At 35.3% G+C, this 14675-nt stretch overlaps 1 protein-coding gene across 1 annotated transcript in view; it reads right to left on the bottom strand.

The window, feature by feature from the left end:
* ATRNL1 (attractin like 1) overlaps positions 1 to 14675 on the bottom strand; it is a 786695-nt gene that overhangs the window by 228698 nt on the left and 543322 nt on the right. The window contains exon 27 of the mRNA XM_038578888.1: positions 11297 to 11404. Within this exon, the coding sequence (XP_038434816.1) occupies positions 11297 to 11404 (108 nt within the window). The remainder of the gene's footprint in view (positions 1 to 11296; positions 11405 to 14675) is intronic.

Raw genomic sequence — 14675 nt, 5'->3', positions numbered from 1 at the left:
ATAAACTTCAAGTAACTTCATGTTCACAGACAGCTTTATGAGAAAAGAGTCCACTGATAATACATTAGTGCCTAAGAGGTATTCTCAATTTGAACTAAAATCAGCATGTTTAAAGAATGGTATAAGAAAGAAACTTTTTGGTTAGTCTGAGATTCAGACCCTGGTCCTTGTTCTACTGGGGGATGAATTTGTGATCCTGAACAAAGGTCTTAAGTTCAGAGAGCCTCAGTTTGCTCAATGGTAAAACAGAACAAAAGAAACTGCTGTGTGCCTTTTTTCTAAGATTAATGTAGGGCTCAAATGAGGTTGAGACAGCATATGTAAATGAATGTTGAAAAACACTATCTTAAACTCAGTATAAACATTTCAATTGTTCTCATGACCTAGGAAGATCAAATTCAGGCTCCTTACCTTGGCATGTGAATCCTCATTTCTACTGTCTCCAAAGTTCTTTCTGGTGCATGTGTGATGAACACCTAAGTATCTTGTAGAATATACCCCAATTGTCATCTACATTATCAAAAATTGAAATGTAGATAAGTTAATTACAGTGGGTTAAGAGGTAACAACAGAAGAGCCCAGAATATGTGCAATATAAATAAGGAATTTTTTTTTCCTAAAATAGAAATGATGACTGGAAATACTCATTTTAAATAACTGGCAAAATTTCAAACCTGAATATATGTAGAGTGAATGTAAGAGTCTAAAAATTAAGAAAAAAATAGCCACATTTTATACTTCCATTAGATTGATACTTTTTATTAATTCTTTGTTTTTTTTTTTTAAAAAAGCAGTGCATGGCATCACAAAAGGAAAGTACAGCTATGTAAGAAGAATAGCATATATATCACCCATCTAGATATAACTATTATTAAGAATTTGCCCCTTTCCATGTTTATCAAAATCAGATCACAATGTATAGACTATTGTGTAACATATAATAAATTAACAAATTCTTTCTTTTGGTTTTGTTTTTCAGTGTTATAAGTAACAGGGTAAGAATAACTAGCTAAAAAATAATTAGAAATATAAATAGAAACAAAGAATAATATCCCAGCAAAAACCATCAGTGATACTTAAGGACTCATACAAGTTTATACTCCTAGTGAAAAAAAAAAGGCAAGAAAACAAAACAAAACAAAACAAAAACATGAATAGGGAATGCATATTTTTAACATCATCATCATTTCAGCTAAGGGGCTATACACTCACTTGTTTGTGAACCAATTGTATGCTGGGCTCTTAGTGTGATACCAGATATAACAAACCTAGTCTGTCTAAGTCACATAAGGGGCAATAGATGTTTTTGCCTTCATTTCTCGTGGTTTCTATCAGTTACTGAAGAAAAGCGTGTATTTTGTGGTTTGAGAGATTATATTAAGACAGAATGTGACTATTATGTATCTCAATGAATACATACAGCACCAGAAGAAGTTCTAGAGCTATTACAGTGCCATTTAAAAGGAGAAAATATTTTTTTCTGAAATTTTTTGAGGTATAATTGACAAAAAACACTATTAGTTTCAAGAGTACAACATAATGAGCCAACATAATGATTTGATATTTGTATATATTGCAAAATGATCACCACAATAAGTCTAGTTAACATCTGTCACTGTACATAGCTATAGGATTTCTTCTTGTGATGAGAACTTTTAGGATTTATTCTCTTAGCAACTTTCGAACATACAATATGGTATTATTAACTACAGGCACCACACTGTACATTACATCCCCATGATTATTTGTTTTATAATTAGAAGTCTGTTACTTTGATTCCCTTTATCCATTTTGCACAGTCCCTCACCCTTGCCTCTGGCAATCATCAATCTATTCTCTGTGTCTATAAGATCACTTCTTTTGTTTGTTTGTTTAGATTCCACATATAAGTGAGATCATATGACATTTATCTTTTTCTGTTTGACTTATTTCAGTTAGTATAATGCCCTCAAAGTCCATTCATATTGTTGCAACTGGAAAGATTTCATTATTTTTTATAGTTGAATAGTACGCAAACATGGGGTATATATGTATATGTATATGTATATAAGGGATACATACATAGTGACATATATATACATATATATATAGTGTGTGTGTGTGTATATATATATATATATATATATCTTTTTCAAAATTTATTTATTTATTTATTTGAGAGAGAGAGAATGAATAGGGGTTAGGAGGGGTAGGGGGAGAAGAAGAAGCAGTGTCTCCAACGAGCTGGGAGCCAGACACTGGCCTCAATCCCAGGACCCTGGGATCATGACCTGAGCTGAAGGCAGATACTTAACCAACTGAATCACCCAGGCGCCCTATATCACATCTTCTTTATCCATTCATCTATCAATGGATACTTAAAATGTTGTTTCCATATCCTGACTATTTCTGCAACAAATATGGGGATGTAGATACCTTTTCAAAATAGTGTTTTCATTTTCTTTGGATACATATCCAGAGGTAGACTTGCTGGATCATGTTGTAGTTCTATTGTTAATTTTTCTTAAGGAAACTCCATATAGTTTTCCACAGTGACTATACCAATTTACATTCCCATGAACAAAGAGTTCCTATTTCTCCACATCCTTGCCAATACTTACTATTTCTTATATTTTTGATAACAGAGCATCTTTTTCTTGTACCTATTGCATCATCTGTGTCATCTTCTCTAGAAATTTATATTCAGATCTTCTGTCCATTTTTTAAATGATTGTTTTGTTGCTGTTGAGTTGAATGAGTTCTTTATATATAAATACACATATATATAAATATATATACATAAATATTCATCTATACATATAAATATACATATACATTAATCCCTTATCAGATATATGATTTGCAGTCAGCCTTTAGAGGTTCATTTAAATGAGAAGCCGGGCCCTCAAGCTACAGTTAGAATGACAGACTAACAGGTCTCTTTCCCAGAAAGATTGAGCTCCTGAGTCTGTTGCCTCTTTCTGTGCCCTGGGAGTGCTAGGTATATGATGTCTTTCTCCTTTCCTCACAGTCCTATGGGACCTGTGAGCATAAGCCCTGCTAGTTCCCTGAGCCAAGCAATGAAGAGGTGTCCCCTGGCAGCAGCTACAAAAACCAGGGCACCAGACAAGGGTATAAAGTCCACTCCAGAAGATACAAGCAAGCTGGAGCAAGGAAGAGGGAGAGGACAAAGATTGTGTCCACCAGCCCACATCACCTGAGAATACCTCTGTGGCCCCTTCGAAGTATGCCAAACCAGAAGCCTGCTCCTCAGGCACAGCCCCAGTAGTCTTCAAAGTCAGATCTCTTGGGGGATTAACTCCCAGGTAAGGGTCTTAAAAGTTGGTATTCCTGATGTGAGATACAAATCCTTTCTCCTCAGGGAGAAGCTCTGGGTATTGAGTTCCTTCCTGACTGAGCTGTCAGATGGGGTTTATAGTAAGACAATGTCTCACCTTTTTCTACCTGCTTCAATGTGGCATCCCTCTCATTTGCTTGACAGGAAGGGTTTTGCTCCATAGTTTTTAGGGTTCTTTTTTTTTTTTTTAAGAGGAAATTGTTCCTCATTCAGTGTGTCTGTGGGAAGAGGTAAGTTCAGGATCTTTCTATGTTTCCATCTTGAGCTGGAACTGAAAAATCATTTTCTTAAATCTTTCTCTTTAGATTTTACAAACATAATTTCACTAGAAAAACTTTCAAAATGAGAACATTATATTCATAGGAATCTTAAAAATATAGTCCGAATGTGATCACTCCCCATGACTTCAACTTTTCTTGCCACCATTATCTGTGGCCTGGATTCCTACAGTAGCCTGCTATCAAGTCTTTCTCCTTCTATGCTCTCCCAGTAGCAGCAAGAATAGGTTGATTTCCATTACCCATCAGATAGCAGGTCCGTTTTTCTGCTGACTACCAATGCCAGAGCCAGCGTTTCTTTGCCTGAGGCCTTTCTCTAGCCTCCAAGGAAGTGTCCCTCAACCAGTAACAGAAAAGAGTTGGGCAATAAATACTTGGCCCTATGCCTCTGGCATCCATAGTCTGATGTGTGGTTCCCAAGGAAATGCAGCTTTGGTTGTTCACAGTGGTATTGGTAGCCTGCCATTTCCGTTTTTCATGGCTCTACTTCCCCGTCACATATTCTTCAATCCTAGATGAACAAATTCATCTTCTTGATGACAGTTTCTCAGGGAACTATACAAAGACATTTTTCTTCAAAGTATTCTTAACCCAAAAGGCAGAGTGATCCTTTTAAAAACCATCAAATTATGTCTGTCCTCCAACGAAACCTGCAATTGGCTCTTCTCTTCACTCAGAAGTGAATGTCAAAGTTTTTATAAAGGTCTACGTGGCCCTATTATCATCTGCTTACTCCCACTCCATGCTTGCTGTTCCATGAGCTTGACAGGAATGCCCCACCTGAGGGCTTCTGCTCCAGCCATTCCCTCTGTCTGGAACACTTTTCCCCTCTGGGAATCTTCTGCCTGCTTAACTCCTTTACTTCTTTCAAGACCTGCTCAAATCTCACCTTCTAAATGAGGTGACCCTGACTGCCACCCTATTCAGTACTTCACCCTCCTCCACCACCACAAACCATTCCCCAAACCCTTGTCTTGCTTTATTTTTCCTTTTTCCATTGAACTTGCTACCTCATAATGTATTAAATAATTTCTTTTTCCTGGCTATGATATAAACATGGTTCTTTGGTTGTATTCTCTGATGTTTCTCAAGCACTTAGGAAGTGTTCCATAAAAACCTGCCGAACAATTACCATTAATGTTCATGTTATTGCTGGGTGGAAGAAAAATGACCCATGGGTACTATAGGTCACACTATTACTGCAAAAATAATCCTCTTTTTAAGTTAAGTTTAAACCCACTAATATGTTGTGCTTGTATATAAATTTACATTCTAAGTGCATTTATTAAATTTTAACAATGTATTTTAATTTGTCACTCTAATACAGTAAAATGTAGTGATTTATACTTGCTAATAGAAAATTTAGAATGTGATTATTCAGACTACCTATATATTTTTTCAGTCATGAAAGGTTTTACACCTATGGCTTTTACACAAAGGTCCTATAAAGATTCAACACTCCTCACTCATTAAAAAATATAATTAATATATATGTAAAAATTTTCAGGAACACATCCACTTCATAGAATAGGCCATTTGGTGTATAGTAGCACACCATTACCCGTAGATGTATCAAAAGTAATTATTTCATGTTGTACATTACATTTTCCCCTGACTGTACAGATATGGAACTCAGTGGCACATGAGTCAAATTTAATTTAAAAGAAATCCATTTCTTAACCTACTACATCATGAACACTCAAAAAATATTTACACAGCAGCAATAGCCAGCTAACCTATGACTTTGTGTTGAATTTAAAAACCAAATTTTAAGAAAAACCCAGCAGAAGAACTTTAAAATTACTTAGATTTTTAGGTTTACATAAAATCCTTAATGTGATTTTCAGGGCCTAAGCTTCAGAATTCACTGTGTAAGTAAATCAATAAACTACATTGTATTGTTATGTATATAAAAAAGAGATTAAGACCAGTTTCCAGTATACTATAAAAATGAAAAAAAAAGTTTCACATATATATGTGTATGTTTAGTCATTTCAGATAGATAACTTCCTCTTAATAGTAATTATCACAAAATGCTTAGCAAAGGAGAAAAGAAAATAAAATTTTAAACATTTACTTCTACTGCTATTATTTTCTAAAGTATGTCAAAGGAATATACCAGCAGCTGCTCAGATTTACTTCTGGTGTTTAATTTTACAGGAAGAAATAAACAATTTAAGCTCTAAAACAATCTACTGAACAGCAATGTTTTCAGCTTGTATTTTTAAAAAATCTATGTTGCTGATTTATTTGAAAAGGTTAGACATATGTAGCTATAGGGAATTTCAAATATCAGAAATCATAATTATTTACGAAGAGGAAGGAAATCTTATATGGAATTTAGGATTTTAGGCATGGAGGAAGCATGAAGGTACTCAATTAATGAAATTACCACCTCAATAAGGTAGATGTAAAAATATAACATACTCCCCCAAGTTGATGTACAGATTCAACGCAAGTCCTATCAAAATACTAGTAGGCTTCATTGTAGCAATTGACAAACTGATCCTAAAGTTAATGTGGAAATTCAAGAGACCCAGAAGAACCAAAATGATCTTCAAAAAGAACAATGTTGGGAGACTCATATTCTCGAATTCCAGAATTTACTACAAAGTTACAGTAATCAATACAGTCTGGTACTGTCATATGACAGACCTATCAAACAATAGACTATATTGAGTGTTCAGAAATAAATCCCTACATCTATGGTCAATTGATTTTCAACAAAGGTCTCAAGATCATGCAATGGGGAGAGAAATTCTTTCAAATAAATAATAAAAAATTATATGACTCAACGATTCCATTCTTAATTACATAGCCAAGAAATGTCACTCGTTTACAAACATTCATAATACCATTTTTCAGAATATCTAAAAAGTGAGAACAACCTAAATATCTCTCAGTTGGTAAATATATAAACAAAATGTGACATCCATACAATATAATACTATTTGGCAATAAAAAGAAAAGAAGTACTGATCCTATGCCACAATATGAGCGAACCTTAAAAATATTATGCTATGGTAAAGAAGCTAATCCAAAAAAAATACTGTATGAGTCCATTTACACGAAATGAAATGAAAACATAGATTAGGAAAATCTATAAAAACAAAAGTAGATTAGTACCTAGGGCTGAGGAAGAATGATGCGGGATACATGGAAAGTGACTGCTAGGCAGTATGGGGTTTGTGTTGGGGATGATAAAAATGTTCTAAAAATTGATTTTGGTGATGGTTACACAACTCTGTACTAAAAATCACCAAACTGTATAATTTAGTTGGGTGAATTGTATGGTACATATTATTAAACCTGTTTCCAAAAGAACCCCACAATACTATACATTAATAAGTAGAACTTGACTCCCAGATAAAAAGGGCTTGCTAAAGGAGAATATGGAGGTAGATATTTTTCTTCTTGGGCATTTCACTGAAAACAAGTGGTACAAAAGAAATAGTGGTATGCCCATTATTTGTATAATTAAGCAATGAAATGAGAAAAATAACAAGACAATCAACATTAATAGAATGCTCTAAAAGATACAAAGCACTCGCAGGCATGCCTGGGTAGCTCAGTGGTTGAGCATCTGTCTTTGGCTCAGGGTGTGATCCTGAGGTCGTGGGATCAGTCCCACATCAGGCACCTCTCAGGGAGCCTGCTTCTCCCTCTGCCTATGTCTCTGCCTCTCTCTTGGTCTCTCATGAAAAAATAAAATCTTTAAAACAAAAACAAACAAACAAAACCCACAAAGCACTTGCTCCTGCAGCCAACAAATGATAAACAAATTACCTGTCTCCTTCCCTGAATTCAAACATAGTGATAACATACAAGATATAAAAATGTTGCTGATTATCAAAACATACTCAGCAATTCATACAAAATCTTAAAAGAAACAGTTGGAAAGATAGAAGGGGATTAGGTGTATTATAGGAAGTAAATGGTGGCCTGAATTAGGAGAGTGCCAGAGGTCCACATTCTCTGGATGCTCATCTCACCTGCAGGGGTCAGGAAAGCAGCAGAAACAGCCCAATGCCAGACCAAGGCTGCAAATTAATGGTAGGGTAGCTTTAGAGTTCAGCTGGGATGTGGAATCCCAGAGCCATACATGCAGGAGCCTGGGCAATCCCTAAGCATTCACCTATCCCCACCTCAACTGCGGACCTGCACCTTCATCAGAGGGAGGCTACCATCTGATAGGAATAATGATTGGGAAGGAAGTACTTTAAAGTTCTCAAGTGAAAGGAACATGCATGACAAATGAGCAGTGGTGACTGAACCCAGATTATACACTACAAGCAGCTTCCTCACGCCCAACCACTATATTACTCGAAAGAGCACAATTGAGAGTCAAGGATTTTATCCCTCTTCCTAAGTGTGGATCCTAGTAGCTAAAATAAATATGTGTACATAGAAAAAAAGAAAAGAGAACTCTGAAGAGTGAATGCACCATGAAGAAATTGAAAAATGGAATGATCTATACCAGAGGAAGTCAAATACAAGGGAAGGCATGGAATAGTATTTAAATTAAATATAATGAATGGCTTCAGAAAGACAGGGAGGGCATTAGAAATATGAGGTATCCACAAGCAGCTGTGAAGAAAAGAACAATTGCAGCTATTAACAACAAAATATATCATTGTTGATATGAAGTCAGTGAATGGGTTAAATAGCAGAAAGGATGCACTCTTCAGAAAGCAGTATACTAGAATGGCAGATCGAGGAATGTTCCCAGAGGCAGCTGGAGAAGATGAAAGAGTAAAAATAATGAGAGACAAGCTAAGAAATATAGATGATGGAAGAAGTATCAAGAGTGTCTAGTGGGAATTCCGGGACAGAATACAGTAAGAAATATTAAAAGAAATAGTAACCAAAGATTAGTCAGCATTATACAAAGTTATAGGGCTACAGATTTAAAGGGGGGCACAGATTGGTAAATACGAGGTAACATATACATGTCAGAGAGAGAGATTTAAGAATATTGAGAAACAAGAGAAAATTCTAAATGATTGCAAAAAGGAAGTGGAGATCATTTACAAAGGACAAAGAATATAACTGACATCAGACTTGAGACAAGGGCATAATACCTTTGAAGTTTTGAAGAAGGGAACTTTGAAACTTAATTTTATATCTAATTAAACCATTATTTACATGTGAGGACAAAATAAACATATTAGTAGGCATCTGAGGTCTCAAAGAGCATGCCACATAAAATTTCTCTTTGAAAAATATAGTGAAAGATGAAAGAAATGCATGAGTAAGCATCTAGATATAAAGAGTAAAGAAGGGTAAAGACAGTTTATTGTTAAATATACCATAATAAAAAAAAACTATGCCCATAATATCTGGATTAAAATTTCCAAACAGGGATCCCTGGGTGGCTCAGTGGTTTAGCGCCTGCCTTTGGCCCAGATCGCGATCCTGGAGTCCCAGGATCGAGTCCCACGTCGGGCTCCCGGCATGGTGCCTGCTTCTCCCTCTGCCTGTGTCTCTGCCTCTCTCTCTATGTCTATCATGAATAAATAAATAAATAAATCTTTAAAAAATTAAATAAAATTTCCAAACAGATTAACATAGGGTAGGAGGAACACAGGAAGTTGAGAGCATGCTAAAATATTAATTTTGTTTGAGACAGATAGGGCAGGAATGTGTTTTAATAAACTTTTAGGCAGTGATGAGGAAAATAACCATCACTATGAATCATGGTAAGTAACAGGTAACCATCAGAAACCGAGATAGAATGTGGAAAATTGTTTAGTAAAAGGAAATCAATTTATCCAAGAGAAACAGAAAAAGAACCAAAAAGAAGGGTAGTAACAACAAGAACAACACACACACACATACACACAGGTGCACACATGCGTGCGCACACACAATGGAGCCCCTAAAATAAACTTTGGGAGTACAGTAATTATTGTCAATGTAAATAGATTCAGGCAATTAATCAAAAGATAGACTACAGAATGACTGGGTAAATAAAAAGTGAATAGTCACTTCTTTAAGGGATAGGTAAAAAACAAAAGGACACAGAGAAGTTGGAAGTAAGGAATAAAAGGACAGTAGGCAAACGAATTAAAACTAAGTAGAGGTAGAAATCTCTAAACTCTACAAAATAAAATTTAATGTTAAAAATGACAATGATAAAGAAGGAAATAAAATTTGGAAAAAATAAAAGAAATGGAATGATTATGAACACACACAAACACACACACACACACACACACACCTAACAATACATTCCTGAACACTAGTAAGCAGCAACTGACACACTGGCAGTGTGCCCATGCGTGTGAATTACATTTGCTCCTTAAGTTTGTGAGTTTTCTAGTTCTCCATTGGTTCTGTTCCTCTGTGAATTGTGTATGTATTGTTTACATTCATTTTTCTCCTGTGACTTGTGTTTTCACAGTGTTTGACAATGTTTTTAACAGATGAGGAGAAAAAGAAGTCGGATTCAAATAGTCCAGGTTTCCTATTTGTTAAAGACTTTGTACTAAAGTGATGTGATGCAAAGGGCCAACATGATATTACAGTATCTACTGTAACTTTCATTTAATCATTCTGTCTTCTAATTTCTCCCCCAGTAATGGAAGATATACATATTAATTTCCTAATGTTCTAAGCTTCCATGGCAACCTGTGATGTAGAATAGTAAAATATCAAGTACACAAAAGCTAAAAAAAATCACAGAGAAACGTCCTCTAAAAATCAGCTCTCTGGATAACATCCGCACAGGCCTGATTCAGTTGTTTAATTCTTTTTTCCCCAAAATAACCAAACTGCTATAGACAGAATCAATTATATTTGTACCTAGGTTTTTGGAGGAGTCTATTTCTTTTGCTTTCCTTGAAGAAAAGCAAGATTTGAAAATAGCAACATGAAATTAGTCACATAAGGGGATTTAAAAAAAAAGGGGGGGGATACAATTTTCGAACTTCATAGCGTTTCTTAATCTTTCTACTTAAACGTCTTACCATCCATGAAATGTAAATAAAATAAAAATAATAAGAATACAACTAAATGACTATGCCTCAAAATGCTTTGATTTTTGTAAATCACAATCTGTGGATTTTTTCCTCTCTGTGGTCATTCTTTTCTGAAGCCATTCCATGCATTATTTCAGGAATCTAGTACCACACATTTACTTGCACATAATGATTTCTCCTTCACCATACTCTATTTCTGCATTTGCAATAAAAGAATACACTAATATAGCCACTGCTCCAAATAAAAATATTCACTACATTCTACAATTCTCAACATTCAAAACTGAAACTATGTAATTAAAATGCAACTCCTCTCCCCCCACCTGTTACGGTCAACTTCCTTAAAGATAAATGTGAATTATTAACTAGAATATTGGGCACTCCAAAGACTAAAAATAGGGTGCTTCGTTTCTTCAATCACACCTGTATCTTAAATTCCTTCAGCTCCTATCTGTCAGAGAAAGGCTGCAGGTGAGCAGTCTGTCACTCTTGCCTAGGCTAATAGATTCTCCAGTGGCTTTTGTTACAGCTCATGTCATGCTATTAAAACTATGTGCCTTGGAAGTGGCATAACATATGTAGCTGAATCTTGTCAACTCTACATAATCGGACTGTATTTGGCTGCACAAGCAGATGCAGATTAGAGAAGCAATATAAATATGCAAATCACAGTGGTCCCCTTTCGGCACCACAGTTCCTACCTCTAATGGCCCTCGTAGAAACTCGGTTTGTTCAGCTCCTACTTCCAGTGCTACATCAACGGAAGCAAAGGGACGGCTGGCCATCTGCTGTCGTTCTCGAAGTAGTTGCTGGAGGGGGTTAAAAATGATTTGTTTAAAATAGGTTAAAAACACATGAAATTCAACAATACCTGGTTCCATTTTTAACAATGGTACTCAAAACTTAGGAATCATCTGATGCCCGTATCTATAGCTAGATCAATAAAATGAAAATTGTTTTTTCCCCATGGCCAGGGTCATAAATCCACAGAGGCTTTAAACACATGGTACCTGCAAAGAACTTTTCTCCTGACCTCTATCCCACAGACCTAATGAAATGTACCCAAAAACATTTTGAAAACTTAAGGTGGGAGGTGCTACCTCAGTAAAAAGTGTTACTATGATGGTGGCTATGTCAAGTTTTGCCTCGCAAAATAATGCAGCTTTTGTCTCAGCTGAAAGTAAATACCAATAAAAGTGTTTAACAAAAGATAGTAAAAAGTTTCAAAATGCATTAATAGAGATTAAAGAAACATATACCTGCCAAGACTAAGTCTTGGAAGTTGTCAAGATCCTGTCAACTGCTGTGGAACCAGGAGGAATTGTTACTGACAGTGTTTGTAACTTGATTCAAACCATCTGTGTTCATTATTGAAAATAAGGAATGATTAGTAGGCTGCAAAAATTTTGTGCTAGGGCTTCTAAAGTACCCCAAGATACTTGTTTCTTTTTCCTCATGCCTACTCTGGGCTTTGCCCAAGCTAAAAGCAATAAACTAGCAAGTCCCAGCCAACTCCCAACCTAATTTATATTTCTGCCTTTCCTTGTAATTATAATATTCATTAAGTCATGATAAGAAAAAATTGATGACCAGCAGTAGATATTGCAAATCTTGCCCTTCTCATTCTACACAGCTAATAAAATTATTATTAAATATTAAAAGTGGATGAGCAATGCAATTAAACACTCTTTCAAATGAGAAGAAAATCCTATCACTGAAAAAGGCAAAATCCTTGAACACAATGAATAACTTCATTATTCACAAAGATTTTTAAAGATTCACTGGCATTAACTTAAAACGTTAACAACTGGTATTTGAATGTAAATGTATGTCGTGCTGTGATGCATCATTCATAAAATTTCCTTTTAGATGATGAAGGAACAAAAGCCAATACTTGATGGCAGTTTATTATTTAACATTTTCATTTTAACACTTGTAACACAGCAGTGACTGTGTTCATGAAATGAGCATCTAAAATATAATTTAATACCTGCTTTGTCATTATTAAAAAGAGAACATCCACATGCCAATATGGATGGGATAGAAATAATACAATTATCACTGAGTAATAGCTGAAGTTCTTAAATTTTATGTTTATTTAAAATAATGAAGATACACTATAAACATATTCAAAGTAAAAAGTAAATGATCTAAACTACCAAATTATTCACTTACTATAACCTCAAAATTATATTATTAAAAATACAGCTGCTAGAAAATAGAATCTTGTCTGTGCTTCTCTTAGGAGTGGTCAATAAATCTGAACATTTTGTCTAAACAAAATGCAAACATAATGTTACTTCAAATGCCAAGGGATACTAACTGTAAAAGACACCATACCCCTTGTCTCTTAGATAAGAACATACATACAGACCCACACAGAGACATAGACACACACACACACACACACACACACATACAAATATACAAACTACCTTTCCTATGGTAATGTACAAATTGCTATGAGAAAACTGTTAATTCTAGTTTGGGTTTATTTTTTTATTTTATTTTATTTTTTTTAAATTTTTATTTATTCATGATAGGCACACAGTGAGAGAGAGAGAGAGGCAGAGACACAGGCAGAGGGAGAAGCAGGCTCCATGCACCGGGAGCCTGACGTGGGATTTGATCCCGGATCTCCAGGATCGCGCCCTGGGCCAAAGGCAGGCGCCAAACCGCTGCGCCACCCAGGGATCCCTCTAGTTTGGGTTTAAACACAATTTTCTAACATTTGTATTAAAAAGTTTCTTCATCTGCGGTACCTGGAGGGCTCAGTGGGTTAAGCATCCAGGTCATGACCTCAGGGTTGTGAGATCGAGCCCAGCATCAGGCTCCATGATAGGTGTGGAGCCTGTTTAAGATTCTCTTTCTCCTTTTCCCTCTACCCCTCCCCACCCACATTCTCTCTCCCATTCACAAAAAAAAAAATATTTTTTTCATTTGCACTAGTTTTTCTCAGATTACAAATGGCATCTCATATAATTAAGAGATTTTTCTTCCACCTTTTTATTTAAAATCAAGTTAGTTAACATAAAGTATTGTATTGGTTTCTGAAGTAGAATTTAGTGATTCATCACTTACATATAATACCCTTGCTTGTCACAAATGCTCTCCTTACCTATCACTAATTTAGCCCACACCCCATCCACCTCCCCTGTAGCAACCCTCAGTTCTTCATAGTTAAGAGATTTTTAACAAAATTAACAGCTTCTGCTTCCTTATCTTATATTTTCCCTACATCTGAAAGTAAAAGGTCTACAAAATACAATTCATGAATACTCAATACCACATATTGTAATAGAGGCCTATAAATATTCCAAATTCACTATCTTTGACAAAGAATAAATTTCTCTGTACTATAACATATTATTGTGATCTGCAAAACTCATAATAAAGAAAAATCAGTGATTATCGTATACTTATGTTCATTTAAAAAATATTAGTCAAATACAGAGGTATTTTTAAAGACACTGATTTGTTCTTGAGCTTTCAATTTCCACTTATTTTTAAGAATGGAATGACTACTACAGTAATGTTTGCAAAGCAGAAGAAAAACATTGTTCTTGCCCAAGACCATAATGCTATAGTTCATAAAATGAGACATGGTAATGTAAAAATAATTAGGGTACAAGATAATGTACAGTAAAGGATACAAATAGGAAATTAGCCAAATGAATTCACTCCAGGCTACTTAGTAGAGGACTAGTTCGAGGACTCTGGCTGAGAAATTTGAGTTTCTGACCTTAGAAAACTTATGCAAATATTCTGACTGAAACTCAGAAAAGATAAGTCCCCCTTCTCCCTGAAACACTCTTGCTTCGATGTTATGGCTCTAAAATAATAACATAAAATAAAGTGAGATTCTCTTTGTTACTAATTTCTGGCTTTCAGCCATATCCTTATCAATTGTCCTCCCTCTTGCCAGTTGACATCTTCCTGAATTCAGTCCCCTCTGTGTCAGAACAGACATCCTTGCGACTTAACTTGTGTCAAAATTTGTCTGACATGCAATATAGTCAGACTCTGGACTTTAGAAGGATCTGTGCCTGAATACCAGTTCTTCCACTTATTAGCCATTAG

Source organism: Canis lupus, chromosome 28 (genome assembly GCF_011100685.1).
Source record: "Canis lupus familiaris isolate Mischka breed German Shepherd chromosome 28, alternate assembly UU_Cfam_GSD_1.0, whole genome shotgun sequence".
In the NCBI taxonomy this organism is placed as follows: Eukaryota; Metazoa; Chordata; class Mammalia; order Carnivora; family Canidae; genus Canis; species Canis lupus.
This window is presented reverse-complemented; position numbering and strand designations above follow the sequence as displayed.